Raw genomic sequence first — 23,499 nt, 5'->3', positions numbered from 1 at the left:
CTAGTTGCTGATGGTCTTCTAAAGACGTCACAGTATGTCCGATATCGCTCGCCTACTGAACGGCTCGACAAATCGCCAAGGAAAATTACCATGTTGAATAGAGAACTTCAGCAGAGAACCACAGAATCATCAAGCGATAGACCGAGCGGATTCCGGTGGTGACCGAAGTGATGACTGTGTGATTATCCGTGTTCCGGTTGGGATCTGCTGTCGAAGCGGTGACCCTCACTCGGCTTTCGACCGTGGGGTTCCTTGACGCAAGCATAGCACCACCACCCCTCGCTAGGCCTCTTTGGATCTAGCGCGATCCTATAATCTTATCAATCAAATCAGTGGGCCGACTGACATCTCCAATCTCTCCCTTTACCGAATCAAAGCCCTCAGACTCCTTGGCCTGGGTGAAAACTCCGGCCTCGCTAGCCCACACTGAGCCCGGGCGTCTTCGGTTGACGCAAAAGAAGACCCTTTCCTCCGTCTGCTTCAATTTTTCAGCATCAAGACCCTCAAAATCCTCTTCCCACAACATCGGCGTCATCGTCATCGTCATCTCGATATTTGACCCTGTGCCGGCACACCGATTGAACAGTATCACGTGTCACTCACAACCTCCTTCTCAAACAAGACGCCGCCATCTAAGTGATCTTGCGAACAACTTTGGAGTCACTCGTGTCAAAATTCTCCTTGACTGCGGAGCGACTCGTCACATATCAAAAGCGGCATTTACAGACAACCCATTCTCGCAGTTCGACACCATCAAACTTGGACTTCCTCATTGAATGCCATCTCCCTGCCTTTCGGATACCGAGGAGAACTCCCTAAACGGTCGGCCCTAGCCCGTTTTACTGGTGACATAAAATTCGGCTGCAACCTGCAGTCAGTTGCCACTAGTTCGGTACAGTCCTCGACCTCTGCACCACCAACCCTCGTGGTCCGTCAAATCATTCCGTTGCCAGTAATCATGGCTGCCGCTGCCGCTGCTTCCCCAGTCGGGCTTGGGAACACCGACAAAAGAACTCTTTCCATCACGACAACACTTGGCAGAGATTCCTCCAGCCCTGCCTCCACCCCCGCATCTGCGGCCTCTCCGTCCAACGTCTCCACTCCCACATCGTCAACCTCCGTGTCAGCGCCTCCCATCGCCATCCGCCCAAACGCACCCAACAGGCCACCCTCCATCAAAGCCTCAACCCCTTTGAACATGGCGTCGCCTGGAGTTATGTCACCGGGCCCAGGGCAACAACCTATGGCCATGAGCATGACCAGCAAGGAGTGGGTCATTCCTCCCAGACCCAAGCCAGGTCGAAAACCTGCCACCGACACTCCACCAACCAAACGCAAAGCTCAAAACAGAGCTGCACAGAGGGCCTTTCGTGAGCGTAGGGCTGCTCGGGTTGGGGAGCTGGAGGAGCAATTGGATGAGCAGAAGGAAGAGCACGACCGGGTCGTCCAGGAATTTCAGGAGCGTATCAATCACCTGGAGGCCGAGAGACAGACACTCCGATCTCGTTGCCAGTGGTTGCAGTCACAGCTTGACAAGGAGAGACAAGAACGCAACTCAATGTTATCAGCATGGGATTCTCAGTCACCTTCGTCAACTGGAAATCATGGACGTCTCCCGGCACCAATACAGCCTCAAGCGAATCCGCTTGCCAATATCTCACAGCCCAGACGACCTTTGCAGCCTGCTCCGCCGAAGAGCTCGGGGCCAAGTGCTGTGCCCATTGCGGAACCCCGACCAACCACTCAACCATTTTCCATCTCCAACATCATCTCCCCTCCCGACGAAATGATGGCGCCTCTAGGGTGTGGTGGCTGTCAAGCATCTGGGTCATGTGCATGTGCTGAAGCTGTGCTTCAAGACACCGACACAGCGATGGGATGTGGAAAATGCACACTTGGGTCAAGCTGCGAATGTTTGGAGGAAGCCCTCAGAATGTCCGACCTCAAACGACCGCACTCACCAAGCTCACCACCTTCGGCACCCGAGGAGAAGCGGCATCGTTCGGATGCTGGAATACCTATGGAAACAGACTTTACCGCCATGTTTGCTAAGGACAACAGAATGTCACTTCCAATGGTCACCCAACCACCACCACAGTCTTTACAGCCCATGATGTCGCTTGAGGCTAGGGACTCGTGCGGCTTCTGCAAGGATGGAACATACTGCATGTGTGCTGAGGCTCTCATGAACCCCATGTCCTTCCAACAACCACTACCATCAGTTGCCGAGCAAACACAGACTCACACGCCACCACCATCAGAGGACGATGTCGTCCCAATACCTATGGAAGTGACCGCCACCGGTGCTATCAAGCTTCCTGGTCCACGGGCAAACCAGAACCGCCCTTCTACCAACTCCAACGCCACCCAAGCTAAGCCCTCAGGGAGTCGGTGCGGCCCCAACGGCCCGGGTACCTGCGCTCAGTGTCTTTCCGATCCCAAGTCAGGCCTCTTTTGTAGGTCCCTAGCAGCCAACTTTGAGAAGAACAACCCGGGAGCCAGCGGTGGTGGTGGGTGCTGCGGCGGTGCTGGACCAGGAGGTGGATGTTGCAAGTCTAGCAACAGCGACGCTTCTCAATCTGCCGCACCGCAGCCGCTTCCTCCTATGCAGACTTCTGCGTCAGAGTCAGGTTTCCCTTTAGCGCTGTCTTGTGCTGAGGCGTATAAGACGCTAGCTAGTCACAGGCACTTTGATCAGGCGGCGGATGAGATTGGGACTTGGCTGCCCAAGTTGAAGGCGCTGCCGGTTCCCAGGCCGGGGAGCGGTGGACAAGGGGGGGGGAGGAATGGTGGGGGGCAGAGGTTGGCGCCTATTGAGGTTGAGGCGGCGAGTATTATGAGTGTTTTGAAGGATTTTGATATCAGGTTTGGGAGGGGGGATTAAGGGGGTTAGGTGTGGATGTAGGAAGAGATTTTGAGAAATGGAATGGATTTGCGTGTGTAGTATCATCTGGAAGGAGTTCTGGAGGGCTGGTGCATAGTTGTAAAGTCATCTTGATTTCATTTTGGGGTGTTTTGATGAGGTGTGATGTGCTGTTGGAGGGAGGATGAGGTAACAGAGATGGCATTGGGGACGGAGGGTTCCAGGAGCCGGTGCATGGCTGTGAACCTGAAATCATATGGCTTGTTTTTTTTCTTTGTGAGATGGGATAATCTTGGGCCAGCTTTGAAGGGTGAAGTGAGAGAGGGAGGGGGTGGGTGAGGGAAATGGAAATGGGTGGCAGATGGGACAATTGCTCATGCGGCCAGATATGCGACCTGCGCTGGCGGATATGGGGCGGGGGGGCGGGTGTCGAACCATGTGTGTGAGCTGGCGGGTTTTGTTTTCTTCTTGTTGACATGCTTTTTTGGGTTTATGTGTAGGTCAAAACGAATGAGATCTCACTTGCATGATGTATTATGTATGCCAGCGTTTAGTTGCTCCAGAGTGGCCACGTCTGGGGGGTTTTTTTTGTGGGTGATTTTAACTGAGGGCGGTTGGCTGGTGGTTGTGGGTGGGGAAGGGGGTGGTGGAAAAGATCCATGGGTGCTTTGTACCTGAGTTATGTACTGTATTTATGTCATGTAGAGATATTCTCCCTCGGAGGGGCTTTGATTGGGGTTTTTATTGGAAGAGTAGATGGTTCTGCGAAGTGTGCTGGGATATCGATAATTGCTATCCTGTTCTGGTGTGGTTGTTATATTGACCAGGTTTTGTATAACTTGCTCAAGGACACGCATATATCAGCTTCAGAAATATCTCGTTCTGAGAACGTGGGTAGGTAGCTTAATGAATGTCATAGTATTATATACCGACAGCTCACTTGTTCTAGAGAGATATCATCATGCAGCTCTGGCAGTCCTGCCATCTGATACACTCCCACAACCAAGATGTATTTGTGCAGAGAGGTTCCTCGCTTACACCAACTGGACAAAACACCGTCATGAAAAATTCCCCATCTCAATCCTTACACTTGTACCCAGCTGATATCCTTGCACTGCACACTCGTGGTCCAAAGTACCTATCACAGAGATACTCAACTCACATACACAGACACGACACCACACACACACACCGGCGACCCCTTTCTTTCTTGTTTCCTGTTGTGACGCTCTAGAAAAGACCAAACTGGGCGAGGTGCATGTCCAGCGCATCGGATACCTCACATTTTTCTTCTTCTTGTAAAGCTGTCTACGTTGCTGGCCGTTGTGTCGAGGGATTCCTCGTCCTACGTTAAACCACCCACCCATCACCCGTCTGACGACCTCGTGGCCTGTTGTCTTACACATCCACAAGGGAACAAGCAGCAGTGATACCGGAATTACAGGTTCAGACGAAAATAAAACGACCAGAACAAAATCATGGGAAAGCTGAAAGGGGTGTCGTTGCGACGCTTTGTGAGAATAGGCACGACATAACAAGAGCTACAGTTGTGTCATTCACCACAGCCGCCCGAGAAAAAAAGACAAATCTGTCCCCACAGGGCGATACGAGCTAAGATCCAGCTCAACCCAGTTGAAATGGTTGGATATGAAGCGATTTGAAACCACTGATAGTCGGCAGCCGGCAGACCAATGGCGAGCTGCATCTTCTCAGAAAAGAAAACCAGCAGCCACTCGGCCTAGAGATGCAGAAAGACAATAAATGGATTGCTTCGCTTTCCGGAAGCCGACAGAGGTGTGTGGTTATCTTACTTGGTACCTAGCATCAGGGACCTGCCTTAGATGGTGCGTTAAAGTATGAGGCCCCGCTGTGTTTTGCGCGGTGGGTTGGGGAACAACAGATCGTCCAGGTACGCGTGGTAAGTTGTCTCGCCCTAGGCCACTAGTTCATCTCATCGCCTTGTTGAGGTGATGTGGTTCCTGAGATCAGACCTCACCGTTCTCGCGCCTAGGGTTGGGTCCCTATCAGGGTAGGGGTTGGGCCATGGCTACACATCCAAGAGATGATCCAAGATGGGCATCTGAATGATCTCGTGACACCAGAAAAGCGAAGCCAATGGATGGGACTGGTCAGCCTGTCAAACCAGTGGGCGGTTCTCGCCGTAGCAGTAGGTAGCATGTGCCGTATGTACAGCATGCGGCAGAGAGAGAGGGTTGATCTGGATCGCCCCTGAATCGCGGGATCCCAAGGCCAGGAAGGAAACAGGTTGACGCATGCTTGAAATAGTGGCGGGGAATGATTGGTGATGGGACGATGGGAAGCTGAGTTGGCATCTTGAAGCAGACCAGGCGAATGCTGGGCTCACGATGCGGGCAGGTTCCGTCCGGGTGGTTTTTGGGTCGTGGAGGGCGGAGATTGGACCGTTTGAACTGCGCCGGCCGCCAAAAATGGGTCCCTGGACAAAAGGGAAGGCGGGGCGAGCTGCAAGGCCAGCGCACCAGGCTGTGGCCATGGGAGTTGATGACTGACTGACTGACCTACCCTACTCCGTACCCCTCCTCCTGCATCAAGTGAAGAATCGAAGCAGGAAAAATATTGCAACAGGACGGGAGGTGGGAGGCGTCAGCGAAGGGAGACAATAATAATTTCCCGCATAATATGTTTCGGGGAGGCGGCAACTGAGGTATACTTCGTATGGGTATGGTCAGGTCTCCATCGCCACCACTACGACGGAACTGTGAACGCGCGGTGGGATGGGGTTCCGCTCATGAGCGCGTCTACTCTTTTGCTGGCGGGTGTGTTGGCACTCACCATGACCGCTTTCGGCGAGAGTTGGTATGAGACGGTGAGAGGTGAGGTGGAGGCCCTCCTGAGCTTTCTTGAGTCTTATGACGCAGAAGGAAGAAGACGCGCAGGCGGCAGGCGGGAAAGCAGAGCTGAAGTAAGGGGCACGAGTCGGGCAGCAGCAGCAGCACCAGCAAGACCAAGAGGCCAGTGTCGCGGGGACGGGTGCAGTTGGAGATGCAGAGTGGATGGCGCAGTTGACCAGCCAGCTCACAGGGTATGGTTGACACAGGTCAAGTGGAGACAGCAAGTGATGGGGCAGATGGGCTGCGTAACCCAATTGGGCCAGCCAGCTACCCCACGCTTCGACGTCCACTGCATCATGTACACACCTGGAAGAAGGGCAGGGAAGCTGCATGGAGATGGGAGGGAAGCTCTCCTTTCGCTCTCTCTCTCATGAGACAGGACAGCCAGAGACAAACTCCCTCTCCGACACCTACCTCCTACCTCGTCCCCTACCTAGCAGCGCCTCATCGCAACGTCACCCGTTCCATAGAGCTTCCCCAACGCTTCCACCACCTTTCCCGTCATCGTCGAGATCGCCCGCCAACACGCGCTCCTCCTTTAATTTGTTGACTGACGAGACCATGTTCTCGCGGCACTCTTGAAAGAGGCCACCCCGTTCCCAGTCGCAAGTCGACCGAGGCTCGAACTACCTATACATACATAACTGTCCTCGCAGCGGCTCTTGTCGTCGCCGTTGCTGCTGCTGTTGTTACCCACTATTTGTTGCTGCCGATTGATTGATATCTTGTATTCGTCCAGCCTCGGCCCCTCCCCCGCCTGCTCTCTGTGTATACAACCTCCAGCCCAACCCGGCGCCCGATTTGTCCATAAACACCACGAGACCGCACTCCACCCGCCCTCGCGTTTCTTCCGAGTCGAGCGGTCCTTCCCACAGCTATCAGCACTCGGCTGGTAGTACATGGGCGATCGCAAACCTCGACTCGAGCCCCCTCATGGGCCCATTATGATATCCATGCAGCGTTCTCTTGAGTCGCCCGTCGCTATTCGCCCGACACCGTGTATGTTGGAAACGGGACTGGTCACCGGTCAAAAACAAGACAAGAGGAGGCCCACATGCTAACTGCCATGTCTGGGAATCCAGCTCGGTCGAATACTGCAACGCCTGCTTCACGTTCACCCACCCCGACCCCGTCCGACAACCATGTCGAGATCTCCCATTCGAGGCGCAATAGGTCCAGAAGCCCGTCCCGTTTGGCAAGAGATACCATGACGTCCTCTGTGCGGCGCTCCGATGACCTGTCCAGGCGCTCGTCTGTTCAGAAGCCCATCATCGACCAGGCCACCGCACCTGCGCCGATGCAGCCGCCCCACGACTCCTCCGACAGCTTGGACTCCGGACCGGACGACAAGCTTGGGAAGATGAACTTTTTACGGCCCTTGCTGAAGGATACATCTCTCTATACCACCCCCTCTCTGGCCCCGGTGGAGGACAGAACCACTTTGGAGGAGCTAGCTCACCTGGTGCGCCTATCCAAGTACCAAGAGCGCAAGCGCGCAAACACTCGCATCCGTCTTCAGAGAAGCTTGATTTCCACCGCCTTGTCTGCTCGTCTGATGAGATGTGGCGAGGCGGCCCACAGAACCTTGGTGGACAGCTTCCGCGGGGACGACAAGAAGGGCTTTGCTGCTCTTTTCAATGCCGTCATCGATGTTCGGAAAAGCTGCGACGAAACCCGCCGCTATGCATTATTGGAGCCAGAGATGGAGCTTCTGCAGTCCCCTGGCTTGACTTCATCTGACAGCTTGGACACTCCTACAGGATCGGTCTCTGGTGCTAAACCTGCCTCTGGAACCTCCAGTCCGTTTTTGAGCGAGCTCTCTGCGTCCGCTAGAGAGACGTTTTTGACTTTCTTGAACCAGATCAGGACGAACCCCGACTACCTGGCAACGCGCATCTCATCGTTGAATAGTTCGGAGCTCACTGCGCTTACTAGCTTTCACCAAGCCCTGGAGCCCATCGAATCCGTCCTCCCGTATCACGGCAGTCGCACGTCCACGCGTGTTGCCTCGGGTGGCTCAGGTACCCTGTCCGGTTCGGGATTTGGAGCATCCAACGGCCTGGGCAAGGAGCGCAGTGCCATAGAACGACTTCTTTCCTTCCAGCGACACGACCCCATCTCAGCTCTGATTTACACCTGTTTTGCTAATTCCGCAGGACCAGACAGCGCCGAAGACAAACGCCGAACCGAAACATGGGCCACCACGTGCGCTCGATTGATCTCAGGCCAGAAGACGGGGAGTGAACAGACCGTCACTGCCGTGCTCAATGTTTGGATCTCTTTGCGTGACTGGGCCGGAAAATCCAACATGGAATGGTACCTTATGAAAATCCTCGAGGATGGAGCCTTTTTGCTCGACCGCGCCGAAGACCAGCACGGAACCCGGTTCAACATCTCGGATTGGTCTTCCAAAGACCAGATTGCGGCCGAGGAATTCTATGCCAGAGCTGTCGAGGAGCTTTTCGAGGTTATTGATGACGAGGATACGACCGGCATTCCGGAGGGCCTGATCGAGCTCGGCACAGAAATGCTGAAGCGTCTGGACAAGAAGTATGTCGAAAGCACCCGCCGCTGGTTGATTACCAAATATCTCTTTACGAACTGGTTGCTCGGGGTCATTATTCACCCCGAAGCCTATGGCATGATGGCCGAATATCACATTACTGAATATGGCCGGCAAAAGATCTTGAAAACCGTGGCCATGCACGCCCAGAAGTTTGTCGTGGACATGCTGACGAGCAAAACCCCTGTTTCAACACCACCAAAGATTAAAAAACATATCGAAAACATTTACCTCCGGTTCAAGGACTCCTCCAAGTTCAAGAAGAAGCCACGCCTTTTGCCTGCCAGGTCCATCACCTCTCTAAGAGAGACAGCCGAAGTTCACCCCCATTTGGTTGTTAGTCCAGCTGACCTTACGACATTGATCAACGCCCTCTTCCCCGAACGCAGACCGCGGTCAGCGCATTCCGGTAGCTTGCGCTCAGGGGCACCTTCGGTCTCGGGCTTCTCAGCCATCTCACAGCCAATGTCGGTCAGGACGGCGCCAAGCACTAACTTTGACACCATGTCTGTCGTCAGCACAAGTGCCGAGTCCTTCATCAGCGATGCCACGACTTCTCGAGAACCCCTTTTAGAAGATGGCAGCCCACCGCGCTATTCGCCCCCGATTCCAGATCTAGGCACCCCAAAGCAGCAGCCGCAGAACAGCAACTATGAAGAAGACGGATATCGGCTTCGCTTGGCCATACATGAGATGACCCAAGCCTTGGGCCAAGATGTTGTGTATGGCCTCTGCCACCCTTGCGCCGAACGGTGGGCGGTACTGTTCATCTCAGGCGACGGAACACAGCTTTCTACCCAAATGACGTTTGATCCAGATGACGACCCGGAGGACGAGAACTCCTCTGAGACTAGCGACACCGAGGGTGAAGACACCGAAGATGACCGGCCAGAACTTGACAAGGACTATCACCAGCTCCGAGATTCGATTCTGAAGCTTGTACAGGAATATGAGATTCCTCAAAATCTTGAGAATGACGGTGCCAAGAAGCAAACATTCAGCAACCGTGCCTCATCCACTTTGAAAAAGTACCGGTCAAAGAACCGGGTCATCACAACAATGGGCAGCCGAAACCCCTATCGCCAGCGAGCAGCAAGTATCGCCAGTAGCGTCGCAGACAGCCCGCCGGAGAACAATAAAGGGAAAGGACTCGAAGACTCAGCTGATTCCTCGCCGCTCATTGCCATGTTGACAGCAGCCTGCTCGCAATCTCGTGCCCAGTCGGATTTCGTTTCTGCACACCTTTACTGGAGGACTTTGCAGCAACTCAACGCGCTGGGCTCTGACTCACTTCGTAAAGATGGATTTGCCACCTTGTTGAACATCTTCTCGAGGGGTCCTCGTGATTCTATCCGTCGGTCAGCGGCGGCAATCGAGATATATGACGCCTGGCTTGTATGGCTCAAGCAGAGCCAGGAGCGCGCAGAAGGTCTCATTGAGAGTATGATGCGCCGCTTGCGTGCTCTCCGGGATAAGATGTGGTACGTTACAGACGTGCGCAACTCGGCTCCGTACGAGGACTCGCGGAACGTTGCCGTGGCGTTGAAGACGATGGGCGTGCCTCGCAGGTGGAACTCCTTCCAGCGCATCAAGAGTCTAATGCAACGCGGCCCTGCGTCCAACTACATCTTCCGCACCGAGTCACAGATCCTCGACCTTCTGGCGGCACCAGAGGACCAAGGCGGCCCCAACAAGCTTCGCGATGAGCAAGCTGAGAAAACAAGCCGCTGGCTGCAGCAGTGTGGGGTGGAGAATTTCTGCCAGGGCGAGGAGCGTATACACCGCTTCACCTGCGAAGTTGACAATTGTGTGAGCAAGCTTGTCGGGGATAGCATCATCGATGGACCCGTTCTGTGGTCTAGCGAGCTCTACGCCCGAGATCGCCGTACCCACGAGACAAGCAAACCTGGTAGGGATCGGGATCGGGACAACATGTCAGTCTGGGATGATTCGGTCAGTGTCATCAGCGACCCGGAGAACAGGTTCCGATCCGCCAGCAGGCCTCCTTCTCTTTCTGACAGGGGATTACGAGCCGTGTCAGGTCAGAACATGAGCGTCTTATCCTTTGACACGTCCAGCCGTTTCAGCTTCTCGCGGGCTAGCACTGCCATGTCTGAGGTTCTAGACGGCCCGGAGTATTTTGGTGCCTCATCACCAGTTCACCAGATTGACCCCAACGCTACCTACTGGTCCCCATTCCAACACCGTGCCACCTCTCCCAGCGCTGTGTCAAGAGCCCACTCGCCCACTACTAGCGTTACCAACCTGTCCGCTACGTTCCATCCACCAAACCATCAGCCGCTCCCTTCCCATCATTCAGCGGGTCGTCCAGGGACTTCCATCTCATCCAATGAGACAGTGTACCAACAGCGACTCTCTGAAGAAAAGTCCCGCTTCCTCACAGAGTTGAAGCAGACGTTGACCAGTCTCTTGCTTTCCGATTTGGGTAATCTTGTCTTTGCCCGTGGTTCAGAAACGGACGCGTGGTTTGAAGGCTTGGGGCAGGAGTGTATTGACAGGCGTGAAGCAATCCAGCGCCGTGCCCGCAAGGCGCAGGTCAAGGAAAAGAGGAGGTCGGCCAGATCTGGACTGGAACGCCGGGTGCTTGAGAGGAAGAGAAGTACAGGAGATCTTAGCGAGAAGGCCTTATCCGATACCCAGAGCGTTGGCAGCCATCACGGAAGTCATCATGGCGGTTCTCATCGTGGGAGCGTACACGGCGGCAGTGTCCACGGCAACGAGAGCTCGGCAACTAACGAGACCATTCGATCCCACCGAGAATCAAAGAAGGATTCCATGCCCGAGTTTCCATTTACCAAGGCCTACAGGCGGCTCCTGAATATGTTTTGTGTTCATCCGAACCCGATGGTCAAGCTCAACGCGCTCTATGAGCTTGAACACCTCATCATCGCCTCCTTGAATTCAGGATCTCGACGTGCACGCCTGGCGTGGGCTCGATCAGACATGGGCTCAGCTTCCTCGGCGACCGACGAACACGGCACTGGAGGCCGTCCCCAGCCATTAGAAGAGACACTTGACAATGTCAAAGAGCGTCGCTCCCACACCATGATGCAGGCGCCACCGTTTGACAGCGCACCAAGAGGACGAACCCCAGGTGGAGGGGGCAACATGGAAACGCGATCAATCGCCTCGGTCCACCCAGCCAACGAAAATGCGATTGCCAACATCCTCCAGATGCTCTTCCGTGACGCCAACATCCGACCCAAGACCCTCTTCCGCGACCTGCAGTTCATCGCTGCTTTTGTTCCGTCGTCCATCTTGGACAAGACGGAGCGTGGGAAGGCCTTTTGGGATGCCAGTATTGCGGCACTGAACCTCAAGCAAGATGTCTGCCGGACCATGGTGGAAGTGGCAGATGATATAGTCAAGAATTATACGCAGTCAAGGGGGGGTGGGTTGGGTGCTCCCTCCCGTCCTGGACCAGGCAGTACCGCGTCGGACAACTCTGGGATTTTGTCTGCCGGCGGGGAGCCACTTTCGCCACCGTCGCCGCCCCCGAGCCCGCTGCCGCTGTCGACGCATTCGCTTGCTGATGCGGCGAGGATGTGGACTATTACTGCCAAGGAGGGCATCCCGACTGCGCAGAGAGAGCTTGCCATCTTTTACCTGTCCAATCCGGAGTTGGTAGAGAGGACGACGCTGCCGCTTAGCAAGCCTAGAGAGGTGTTCAAGCAGGCGGTTATTGAGAAATATGGTGGCAGGTCTGGGGGTGGTGGCTCGGGGAGGTATCACCCTGGGATTGCCCAGGCAAGGATGCAAGGCATGGGCGGTGTTGCGGGTGCAAAGGAAGAGGCGCCGGGAGCTGGTTCTGGCGGCGGCGGCGGGGTGGGGGATGTCAGGAGTGATCCGGCGCTGATGTGCCTGGCTATTCACTGGATGGAGGCGGCCGAGAGGGGAGGGGATGAGCTGGCGAGGACGTTTATGGCGCAGAATGAGATGGGGTTGATGGGCTAAGTCTTTTTTTTTTGGAGAGAATGGTGTGTGGAGTGACTTGTTTTCTCCTCTTGGGTGATGGATGTTTTTCTTCTTATAACCTTTGTTTTTGTTATTTATTCCCCACCCCTTCAGTTGCAGTGCAGCTATTTTTTTTGTTTCCTTCCTTCTTCATTTTGGGATATCAAAGAAAGACATATTGCATACTGGGGCGAAAGTTCTATTGCATTTGTTTTAAAAGGAAAGCCTATTTTTTTTCATCATTGCGTTCTCAACAGCGCGTGCGCCGGCGGGATGGACTGTTTCGAGTCGATGGATATTATCTTGGGCTGGTTTGGTCGGTCGGTCGGTCGGTCGCTTTTGTTTCGAAAGCCATGGATGGATGGACTTTATAGAGATGGGATATTTGTCTTGGTTAAGAATTGGGGATGGATGGCCTCTGCATTCTTCTTGTTGTTTTCTTAATTCTAAGTGGATTTTTGTTTTTCTTAAATCTGCGACAAGAGATACCATTACTTTTCTTTTTGTTCTTTCGCTTTTTGCGGTTTTAGTTTTTTTGCGACCATATACCACGGTAGGAAGCAGATGTTATATAGAGAAGAGACTTTGACACAGGAGCGAGTGTTGTGTCTTGTGGTTGTGCTACGATACGATAGCTTGTTTTGTTGACATGCAAGTCGCGACTTCAACGTCACGATGACATGATGTGATTGGGACATTTGAACGAGCAGCCTTCCAACACCCGAACCCATAACAGTTTCAGCTTTCCGCATGAAAAAACATCAAGACACTGATGACAATGCGAATGGGAATGAAATTTTCTTCCTCATGGCTCGACAGGATCAAGCGCACAATGAAAAAAAAGGTGTGGAAAACATCAAAAATTACAGCCATGACGATCCCGTAGGACAATCAATGACGAAGAACTCCTCGATGTGCAATGAAGGCTCTTCGCCATACCTCTAGGAATTCTTGATCTCCCGGAGGCCAGCCAAGGTAAGTATGAAGAAAAAAAAGAAAAAAAGAAATTGGAAAATATGGGAGGGGAGCGGGCAATATATACTGGAGGGTAGATGGTCTGTGCACGCTTGCAAATTTGAGAGCAGCTGCAAATTGTCTGTGCGCTGTCGGTGGGGCACAGAAGGAGCGCGGTGAGAGGAAGGTGAGCAAGGTGAGTGGAGGAACAACCCCTCCATCAGAATTAAGCGGTGACACCCGGCAGTAAACCCGTCCCGCATTTTGAGTCATCCCAGCCAAGTGCGGCCCCTCCAGGCCGGACTGGGGGCGTTGGATGAGTCGAGTTAGGCCTGTGTTGTCTTGAATGTTCACGAACCTAGCCGCCTTGGAGTTTTAGAAAGACAACCGTTCCGGCGCAGAAGGCTTTTTACGTCGTTTCCAATTCCGCTCCACTTGATCGGTTCGACGACACAAAGGAACAAGAAATTGATTGGCATTTTCTTCAATATGCCTACCATCAACGTCGACAAGTACCGACTCTTTGAAGAGCTCGGCGAGCAGTAAGATTGCGCACTGCTTACCCCACCATGACCAGGAGGAGGTTGACCGATTGTTGTTCTTGGGAAACAGGTTCACCGAGGAGAGCTTCCAGCAGCTTTGTTTCGACTTTGGCATTGAGCTCGACAAGGACACCGAGAATGACCCTTCGCGCCCCAAGGATCAGAAGCCCGAGTTGGCGATCGAGATTCCCGCCAACCGTTATGATATGTTGTGCTTCGAGGGTATGACGCCCCCCTTTTTGGTTGGAGGCTTAGGGAGGAGAGTTTGGAAAAGGGGAAAAGACATGCTGAGAGGAACTATTCAGGAATTGCGATGCACCTAAACATCTTCCGCGGGAAACACGGGACACCAAACTGGAAGCTGGCCGACATCCCAGAGGACAAGATGCAGACCCTCACCATCACCAAGGAAACAGAGCAGGTCCGCCCCTATGCTGCCGGCGCGATCCTTCGCAACATCAAGTTCACCCAGGACTCCTACGACTCCTTCATCAGCCTGCAGGACAAGCTCCACCAGAACCTTGCGAGACAACGAACACTAGTTGCGTACGTGTGGTGGCTCCGACTTCGGCATCGAGGCTGGCTTTGCGCAGAAGGAATAGAATGCTGACGGCTGGGATGTAGCATCGGTACCCACGATCTCGACACAATCCAGGGCCCCTTCACCTACGAGGCCCTCCCACCCAAGGACATCAACTTTGTCCCCCTGAACCAGACCAAGAAGATCAACGGTGAGGAGCTCATGAGCTTCTACGAGACCGACAGACATCTCGGTCGTTACCTCCACATCCTTCGCGACAAACCCGTCTACCCGGTTATCCTTGATGCGAACAGAGAGATCTGCTCTCTCCCCCCCATCATCAACAGCGAGCGCTCCAAGATCACCCTCGATACCAAGAATGTCTTCATTGACATGACTGCAACCGATCAGACCAAGCTGGATATTGTTTGCAACATCATGGTCGCCATGTTCTCTCAGTACTGCGCCGAGCCCTTCACAATCGAGCCTGTCAAGGTGATTTCCGAGCACAACGGCACCACCCGGGTAACGCCAAGCTTGGCTGCCCGCACTATGGATGTTGAGGTTGACTACCTGAACCAGGTTACTGGCCTGAGCGAGTCCCCCGCGTCTATCTGCAAGTTGTTGAGCAAGATGGCGTACAAGGCTGAACCATCTTCGGATCCCAAATTTGTCAAGGTTACTGTGCCACCAACCCGTGCCGATGTTTTGCACCCCTGCGATGTGGTAAGCTGTTCTCGTTTTCTCAAGGTTCGGTATGGGATATTGACAATTTGGTGTAGATGGAAGATGTTGCCATCGCCTACGGTTTCAACAGCCTACCCCGCTCATCACCAAACAGGTCTGTAACCATCGGCAAGCCTCTCATGATCAACAAGCTCAGCGATATCGTCCGTATTGAATGCGCCATGGCCGGCTGGGTTGAGGTCATGCCTCTCATTCTCTGCTCGCACGAGGAGAACTTCGAGTGGCTTAACCGTGTCGATGATGGCAAAACCGCCGTCAAGCTCGCCAACCCCAGAACCGTCGAGTATCAAGTCGCGCGGACATCCCTCCTCCCAGGTCTCCTCAAGACGCTCAGCGAAAACAAGGCGATGAAGCTGCCTCTCCAGATCATCGAGTCGGCGGATGTCGTCTTCAAGGATGAGTCCCTTGAGCGCAAGGCGAGAAACGAGAGGCGGTGGGCGGCTGCTTATTATGGCAAGACGAGCGGTTTCGAAATCGTACACGGCTTGCTGGACCGCGTCATGACGATGCTGAAGGTTGCCTTTGTAACGCACGAGGAGGGCCTAGAGGGCAAGAGCATCGACTATGCGGTCAAGGAGAACCCAAGCAAAGCCGATGGGTATTTCATCCAGGAGATTGACGAGCCAACCTTCTTCAAGGGGAGGGCGGCTGCGATTTATGTGAGGTTGGGTGGTGAGCTGAAGAGGATTGGCGAGTTGGGTGTGTTGCACCCGACGGTGTTGGAGAAGTTTGATCTGAGATACCCGGTGAGCACTTTGGAGATTAACCTTGAAGTGTTCCTTTGAGGATGAGAGGGAGGGGGTATAAGGTTTAGAGATCAAAGGTCTGTCGATCTATTGTGGGCAAAAATAAAATCAAGTAGGGAATAGAAGAAATCCATTGAATTCAGGGAGTAGCCGCCATGAGCCTTGTATCCTCACATGCAATTTTTATAATTTGAAGTTCGAGAGGTTTGCTCTTGCCATTGTTGTCTCAGGGGCTCCTTCCTTCAAGGGGGGTTGGCGATATGGTCCGAGCGTCTGCACTCAACCAACACCACCCCTGCAGCAAAAGCCAAGTCGCGACTGCTCAGCGGTGCCAAGGCGCAATGCGCGTTGCCTGAACTTGAGCTCTCTCACTTTTATTTTTGGGAGAACTGACCATCATCATCCAACATTAATCTTTTTTTCTCTGCTGGACAAGGCAAGCAAGGCATTGAGCATACCTTTGTTGATTGTTATCTTTCCGCTTGCTTGGGTTGTTTTTTTTATCTCTTTCATTTGAGGTTTCTTCTTATGATGGGTATGGGGCTATGAAAGTACAGTGTTTAATTGCTTTATTCATGAGAGGCTTCTTCATTCAACTGGATTTGTGTTCGTCTCCGAGTCAACCAGCCGCAAGCAGAGAGAGGGGAGATTTTCACCATGACACTGTCTGACTTTGTCCGTGGACTATTCGGTGGTATGTCCCCCCCATTCCCCTTTTTATCTTGTGGACTAACACACCTCTTTTAGAACCCCCAATCCCCTCACCATCACATCCTCCACAACCCCATCCCCAAACCGCCAACCCCTACGCCAACATCGCCCAGGGCTCTGGGTGGACCCCCCGTCGTCGACGATCAACAAGGAGGTTCCTCCCCAGGCCCCTGAGGAGAGCGATCCGCTTCCTCAAGTCAAACTGGCTGTCTTTTCCCCTTTTTGTCATTGTCTGCTTTTTGCTCGGGGCGGCGGTGCTGCCGTATGATTCCACCCTGAGGTTGGGGTTGAGGTGGAACTGGAAGAGACTGGTGACCAGGGGAAGGCCAAGTGAGGAGTGGGTTTTGAGGGAGAGGCCAGAGTACGAGGTTGATTGGGGGAGGGATGTGGGGGTTGTGTTGAAGACGGGGTATGGGACTCGGGGGAGGGTTCCGGCTTGGTTTGAGAGTGTTAGGGGGTGGGGGGAGGTGGTTGTGATTGCTGATTATGGGGGGGAGATGGTTTTGGGTGATGGGGGGGGGAGGGTGGTCAAGGTGTATGATATGGTGGAGAGAGGGTTGGAGAATCCGATTTTGGGGGGTTTGTTGGGGCATAAGAGGGTGGGGAAGTATGAGAGGTTGACTGCTGCTGTTGGGGCGAAGGATGAGGAGCTGGCGGGGGGTTTGTCAAAGGAGTTTGGGTGGGAGTTGGACGCGTTGAAGTTTATACCTGGGCTGGAGTTTGCGTATCAGAGGTGGCCGGACAAGAAGTGGTATTTGCTGGTGGATGATGATACTTTTCTGGTGGAGACGAGTGTGAAGAGGTTTTTGGGACATTTTGACCCGGAGGAGAAGCACTATCTTGGTAATGCCGTTGGTGACTTTCGGGCGAGGTTTGCGCATGGGGGGTCGGCGGTTATCTTGTCGCAGGCGGCGATGAGGGCGTTGGTGAAGGAGAATCCGAAGGCGCTCAAGACGAGTTATTTGGAGAGTTTGGATGAGGTTTGGGGGGATCGGTTGTTGGCGAAGGCGCTGATTAGGGTGGGAATTTATCTGGATGAGAGGTATGCGTATTTGTTCAATGGGGAGCCGCCGAGGAGGAGTAAAATCAGAGGGGACAGGATGTGTTCTCCTATCTTGAGCTTTCACACGTTGCCTCAGCCGGAGATGATGAGGGACGTTGGGGAGCATTTTAGGAATGTGACGGAGCCGGTGTTTTGGTTGGATTTGTGGAAGATTTATGGGGTGCCTGCTCCTTGGAGGTGGGATCCTGAAATGACGAAGAAGACGAGCAAGGATCCGAAGCAGAGGGAGGGGATGTCGAGGATTGTGCTGCGGGATGTCAAGAGTGAGTGGGAGTGCTTGGCGGAGTACAACCGGCGGTTTCGCGCTAGTACCGGGACCGGTTGGGCTTGGGGGAAGCCAGAGCCGGATGTGTGTGTTATTTTCCGGTCTGCGCCGCCGTTTGAGTCAGAGGTGGATGCTTGGACTTTGGACTGGGATTATGTTGGGCCGGTGGATGAGGCTGTTTACACGCATGAGAATGTTGCGTCGGCGCAGGATTGCATGGAGAAGTGCACGGAAAAGGCTTTCAAAAAGTGTATCGCTTGGACGTGGGAGTCATCCACGGGGAGGTGTCATGTCAGTCCGTGGATGATAGTGGGGGAAGAAGTGAAGGAGCAGGATAAGGTGTCGGGGTTTAATATTAGAAGGGTGAGGAAGCTGGAGAGGGAGTGTCCTACGTTTGATGGGTATGAAAGTAGGAGGGATTGATCACCAAACGAAGAGACTACGAAAGCATAGAGTGGATTTGGAATTGGAGTTGAGCTCAAGTGCTAGGCATAGCGATATTGAGTTGAGGCTGTATTGATAAGGTGAGATTGGACTCATTGGCCGCTGTTAGTTGGATTATGCTGACTGGTGTACAGCGACGGGGGCTGATGGCATCACAGCCAGCGATTATACATGGTCAAATTAGACACTGAGACAGCAACACGGGAAGGATGCTCAGTGAGGCTTATACCACCGGAGGGATTTGGGGAACTTTTCGGATAGACAAACATCATTAGAGCATGACCATAGAGCTAATAATTGTAATAGCAGTCACCGGCAACCTGTCAATTCTTTGTCCGGGCTAATGCCAAGACAAGCCCGGGCACATGTCTGTCATTTGTCATTCTCAGGGCCGATCGTGATTCAGCGCCAGCCGAAGGGTGCTGCTGTGCTGCTCGTACAGTGCGCAAGCGCGCGTGGTGCAGGTTGCACGAACGGTGTCCCCCATGTGTGTGGAAGGGGAGGGGAAGGCACATGCGGTGCGAGCAATACACAGCCGCAAACCACGCAAACGGTCTTGCTTTTTTTCGTGGATCTGGGTGCCTGCCTTGAAAGTGTTGGAAGTTCGGGTTCGGAATCCCGGGTGCTTCCAGCCCTCCCTTGTAGGTAATAAGGGAGGTGCATGTCTCGGGAGCGGTAGGAACTCGGGAAGGGAGAGAGGCTGAACTTTAAACTTGGCCTGGGCTCGGGGTTCTGTCTCTCCCTTTTTACTTTGACGTCGGACTTTGGGCGGGAAATTTAGGGCGGGGGTTTGCCTGGGAAAGTTTTGGGACTGACATCACTTTTTGTTTCTCTGCCTTTTTCTCCTTTTGGCAACATTGGTTTTTGTTGTTGATGCGGAGAGAGCCATTTTGGATGCGACGTATTGATTTCGTGTTGGTATCTGCTTTTGTTGTTTGCTGCTTGCTATCCTTACATATATTACTTTTTTGCCCCCTGGCGACGAGCCAGCCGACCGACCGAATACAGTGGACGGGCAAAGACAAAAGATGCGAATCTCGATCAAGATATCCGTCATCCTTTGGGCGGTGGTGTTGTTGGCTGGAACGGGGTACATTCTCGCGCGGTTGGTGGCGTTTGTGGGCCTCTTTTTCCAGCATGCCGGGATTCAGCTACGGCAGGCGGATGCGCTTGAGGCGTATAACCAGGATGGACATGGGTTGTTGGGAGGGGGAGGGAAGAGGGTTCAGCATATTCCAAAGATTGTGCATCAGGTTTTTCACAATTGGAAGGAACCGGGGAATGATAGTTTGCCGGGGGATTGGGAGGGGGTTAGGGGAGGCTGTGTGGAGAGGAATCCGGGGTGGGAGTTTAAGGTAGGTTTGTGTGGTGGTACAGGTGGGGGTTGTGCAAATGACGGGGATGGGAATGCTGACTTTGGGTGGTGATGATAGTTGTGGACCGAACGAACCTCGAGAGAATTTATCGAAAGGGAATACCCTTGGTTTTTGAGGACGTATGATGGGTATCGGTACAAGGTGCAGAGGGTGGATGCCGTGAGGTACTTTTTGCTGTATCATCATGGGGGAATATACATGGATCTGGACAATGTCAGTGGTTTTCCCCATCCTTCAATTGGACAAGATACTTATAATATTCTGCAACAGGGCTGCAAAACGGACTTGACACCTCTACTATACTATCCGTTTTGGATCACCGACGGCGGCCGCGGAGCTCTCTCGAACAACATCCTTGCGTCGAAGCCTCGCCACCCGTTCTGGAACCTCGTTACAATGTCACTGATGGAGTACGACTGGAATTATCTCTTTCCTTACATCACCATCAGTTTTGCGAGTGGGCAGTGGTTCGAAACGGCTGTGTGGGAAAAGTACCACTCGTTGCTGCCGAAGCCTGGGGCAGATCCCGAGATGGAACACAGAGGTTACCGGTTGATCATGGACGACAGGCCGGAGGCGGACGAGTGGATCTTTTTTACCCAGGAAAGAGGTGGGACTTGGGTGAACTGGGATAACAAGATGTTCTTGGCTATTGGTAAGCATCTGTTCTTGCTGTTTGCGTCCCTCGTGGGGTTAGCAGCGGTGGTGTTTTGGGGAGGCTCGAGATGTTTGAGGAGATACAACAGAGCTGGATATACGAGACTGAAGAACAGGAATGTCGTCGGGAGCTCTGTTTGAGTTGTGGAGTCGAGATTGCCGGCATGGTGGGGGCGGGATCGACCGTTGGCAGCAAGGGTGCGGATGAAGCGACCGGTTCTGATTCGAGGCCCGAGCCTGGGGATGCGGCACGGATCTGTGCCAAGACCTTGGGCCAGTTGGACACCATGATGCGATTTGAGGGAACATATTGTACACACTTTGGTAGGGCGTTTGGAGTTGGGATGGTGTTTTTGCTGGGACTGGGGCTTCTGGGTCGGTATGTTGATGAGATTAGCATTGATTCTACCAAATGCATTCTGTCGTCACCATTATACTTCTGTCAGGGTACTGTCCTAGCCTGCAGCCAGACTCCTGAGCGTGACAAGTACGATGGCGTAGCTTCGAGGTTGCTTATGTTGCTCCAGAAGCCGACCCTCCGGCGCCAATATTCTTTGGAAAGGCTGCATGCTCTGTCAACCGACAGGGGAGAAACAGTCGGAGGTTTGAGGTATTGCTGCTCTACAACTACGTCTAGAGACCCGGTGATTCATTTGCAAGAAGATATACTGGCTATTTGGAAGGCTTGTTAGTAATTTTAATGCCTGTTAATCATTCTTGCAGACATACATGGTTACTTTCTGTGAGAACGGCGGCCGCCCATCCCTGTGTCCAAGACGTCCCCTCTCTCACCGTCTTCCATAGGTCTGGTGACATTCTTCCAATTCCGGCCATCAGACCCCGGTGATAATGGCACGCTGCCAAACGCCCCCCACAGACAATTGTGGAAAGTGTCCTTGAAGATTCTCTTCTCGCAACTTGTTTCTCTACTCCCGTCGCTTGCTCGCCCACCTTTGAAAAGACCCCTATTAAGCTAAAGCAGCGGCTCTCGACCCCAACTACGGTCGCTTGCTCCCAGACGAAATACAATGTTGGGACGAGTCTCTTGGTCGATTATGGCCCATTTTGCGTTTTAGGCCTGCTTTCCAGCAAAGATACGTGAACAGGTCTTGCTGGGCGGTTCCTTGCATTCGATATCAATGAGATCTTGGACATTGTCATGGTGATGTGTTTGACCGATGCCGGCGCCTGACCTACGATTTTGGTTTTGATGATGTGGCTGGTGTCACGAGAAAGACAGGGAGGCAGCGAGGTGTTTGAATTCGAAAACTGAGGACCTCAACCTCACAATGCTTGATATTCTATTCTTGAAATCCCCAACAAGAAAACCAGCCTAGGAAGAGATAACACCGCAGTTTTTCGAGTTAGTCGGGTGCTAGCTGAATTAGCTTCAAGACAGGGTGATGTTGGTTTCTCATTGCAGCTCAGTTTCTCTCTCGCGATAGGAGGAGCATCATCACCACCAGCATGCATTTCACACCGGGCACGCATTCCACCAATGATAATTATGTCTCTCCACTTGAACGCGCACATATACAACGCTCCATGAAGCGCTGTCGGATGTTTTACTTGCAAGCTAGAGATGATGGTCAGTCTTGTTTTGGACAACGAAGCCGAAAACGGGGCAGTGGTGGGTAAACCTGCGTCCGAGAGGGTGTGCTGCTCGGGCAAACATGGCGCGATTCCACAGCTCTCAAAATGGGAATTCTTTCAAAACTCAGAGTCACACATGAACCTCAGGGCCGGCCCTTCCAACTTCTCAAGTCGCCCACAGTGAGGGGCATCATATCAACATCATCGCCATAGTCAACAACAACATCGACATGAATGAAAATCTTGAAAAGAAAGAGACTGTCAGAAGGACAAGAAAAATCAAAAACTAGAAGATTCGAGACAATAGAGGAGAATCGTTGTAGTCGATGTGGGCCTCTGTGGTGGATAGTAGCATCGGAGTGACGGGACGGTGGCGGTCGTGGAGGAGCCCGCGCCGGGAAGCCGCGCGTGAACTTGGCCATCTGATCTGAAATTCCTGCTGCCGAGCCTCTCGCGAGATGTGAAGCTTGAGCCTTTGCAAGCCAAGTGCAAGTTAAGCTGGAACAGATGATGGCGTTATGCACTACCAGAGTGAAGCCTTCTTGCCCCCTTTTTCAGACGAAGTCTTGGCTAAAGCGTTTAAGCGGCCGAGAACAGTGGCGGCAGGCACTATCGGCGACGATCTCCATGCGAACCGCAGAAGTTGGGGGAAGCTGTTTCGCCTTGTTCGTCCTCCAATTTGGTTGGAAGCAGGCCATCTTATACTTTTCCCATTGCCTTCCCCACGCCGTCAATGCAAAATGCCGTCCACCACGTTGTCTGCTGGGAGCGCTACTCTTTAGCCGAAACTGTCAACCACGAGCTCTCCCGTTCCCGTGCTGCGACTCGGTATTGAGCCCGTCGAACTAAAGCGACCTCGATATTGCGAGAACCTTGGAGTCGGGTTCAGCGCAGGCTGAGGGCAGCCCCGACCTGTCTCTGGCGAGGTCGCTTGTGTCGACCTGGATTATCCGCTCCACTGCCAGACTTGCCAACTTTTTGCCTGAATTCAGACTGCAACTCTACGCCTCTCGGATGTCACCGAATTCATCCGTCCATGACCGTCCAACACCACCTCCCTACGGCGCGCTAAGTTGAAACGCCGTTACATTTTCCCCACAAACCAAGTGGGGACCACCCCCCTGTTCCCCTGGATCGCTCATCTTTCCCAAGACGGCACGGAAGAGCCTCTCCACGATCCAAGTAATCCTAATCCGGTTTGGTGCCTCAGAGCGTTGAACTGTCTGCCGGGAACCAGCATCGAGCTCTTGTCAGCCTTCGCCAATCACATCGTTTCTTGATCCCTCTTGAGGCTCTCTTCCCCGGGCTCCAAGACGGGAAGGCAGTCCGATATCTCCTTCAGTCGACCTCGGATTCCAAGCAGCTTTGTCTTGTCACCGGCCTCCCTGCCGCCGTCTCCCCCATTTTGGTGGCGCCAACATGTGCAAACAGGGCACCCCAAATTGGACCAGACTCTTGGGAAGCTCGCTACCTGACCGCATGCTCCCCAGGTTGGGGTGCATGGTGCCTTGAGCCTCCATCACCACGGCCTCGCCTACCCCACACTGCCCTTGGTTGGTCGCCCCTTGTCATTCAACATCATTGCCGATGATCGATTCGGCCCCGGGATC

The 23,499-nt window shown here is 53.4% G+C and overlaps 5 protein-coding genes across 5 annotated transcripts; all 5 read left to right on the top strand.

Annotated features, from left to right (window-relative positions):
• Positions 1-958: 958 nt before the first annotated feature.
• On the top strand, positions 959-2,884 carry QC762_206580 (uncharacterized protein; the record flags this gene model as incomplete). The annotated part of the gene is made up of 1 exon (XM_062887559.1): positions 959-2,884. One exon carries the CDS (start codon positions 959-961, stop codon positions 2,882-2,884), a length of 1,926 nt encoding a protein of 641 aa, XP_062745676.1.
• A 3,248-nt stretch (positions 2,885-6,132) lies between these two features.
• Positions 6,133-12,895, top strand: QC762_206570 (uncharacterized protein). Its single transcript, XM_062887558.1, has 2 exons — positions 6,133-6,732; positions 6,816-12,895. Exons 1-2 carry the CDS (start codon positions 6,633-6,635, stop codon positions 12,269-12,271), a joined length of 5,556 nt encoding a protein of 1,851 aa, XP_062745675.1. The 5' UTR covers positions 6,133-6,632; the 3' UTR covers positions 12,272-12,895.
• An 819-nt stretch (positions 12,896-13,714) lies between these two features.
• FRS1 (phenylalanine--tRNA ligase subunit beta) lies at positions 13,715-15,819 on the top strand (the record flags this gene model as incomplete). Its single annotated transcript, XM_062887557.1, has 5 exons — positions 13,715-13,767; positions 13,838-13,989; positions 14,073-14,313; positions 14,392-15,013; positions 15,070-15,819. 5 exons carry the CDS (start codon positions 13,715-13,717, stop codon positions 15,817-15,819), a joined length of 1,818 nt encoding a protein of 605 aa, XP_062745674.1.
• A 618-nt stretch (positions 15,820-16,437) lies between these two features.
• Positions 16,438-18,656, top strand: QC762_206550 (uncharacterized protein; the record flags this gene model as incomplete). Its single annotated transcript, XM_062887556.1, has 3 exons — positions 16,438-16,474; positions 16,528-18,220; positions 18,398-18,656. The coding sequence occupies 3 exons, from the start codon at positions 16,438-16,440 to the stop codon at positions 18,408-18,410; spliced, it is 1,743 nt and encodes a 580-aa protein (XP_062745673.1). The 3' UTR covers positions 18,411-18,656.
• A 183-nt stretch (positions 18,657-18,839) lies between these two features.
• QC762_206540 (uncharacterized protein) lies at positions 18,840-20,729 on the top strand. Its single transcript, XM_062887555.1, has 3 exons — positions 18,840-19,618; positions 19,697-19,852; positions 19,910-20,729. Exons 1-3 carry the CDS (start codon positions 19,292-19,294, stop codon positions 20,435-20,437), a joined length of 1,011 nt encoding a protein of 336 aa, XP_062745672.1. The 5' UTR covers positions 18,840-19,291; the 3' UTR covers positions 20,438-20,729.
• The last annotated feature ends 2,770 nt before the right edge of the window (positions 20,730-23,499 follow it).

This window comes from Podospora pseudocomata, assembly GCF_035222375.1.
Source record: "Podospora pseudocomata strain CBS 415.72m chromosome 2 map unlocalized CBS415.72m_2.2, whole genome shotgun sequence".
In the NCBI taxonomy this organism is placed as follows: Eukaryota; Fungi; Ascomycota; class Sordariomycetes; order Sordariales; family Podosporaceae; genus Podospora; species Podospora pseudocomata.
The sequence above is the reverse complement of the archived record's forward strand: the minus strand, read 5'-3'. Positions and strand labels throughout refer to the sequence as shown.

Bases quoted from the DNA above. Each gene is read 5' to 3' on its own strand.
- QC762_206570 (XM_062887558.1), top strand. From the start codon at position 6,633: ATGGGCGATCGCAAACCTCGACTCGAGCCCCCTCATGGGCCCATTATG. The intron at 6,733-6,815 runs GTATGTTGGAAA...CTGGGAATCCAG, and splicing joins CGCTATTCGCCCGACACCGT to CTCGGTCGAATACTGCAACG.
- QC762_206540 (XM_062887555.1), top strand. From the start codon at position 19,292: ATGCGAATCTCGATCAAGATATCCGTCATCCTTTGGGCGGTGGTGTTG. The intron at 19,619-19,696 runs GTAGGTTTGTGT...TGGTGATGATAG, and splicing joins ATCCGGGGTGGGAGTTTAAG to TTGTGGACCGAACGAACCTC. The intron at 19,853-19,909 runs GTCAGTGGTTTT...ATTCTGCAACAG, and splicing joins TATACATGGATCTGGACAAT to GGCTGCAAAACGGACTTGAC.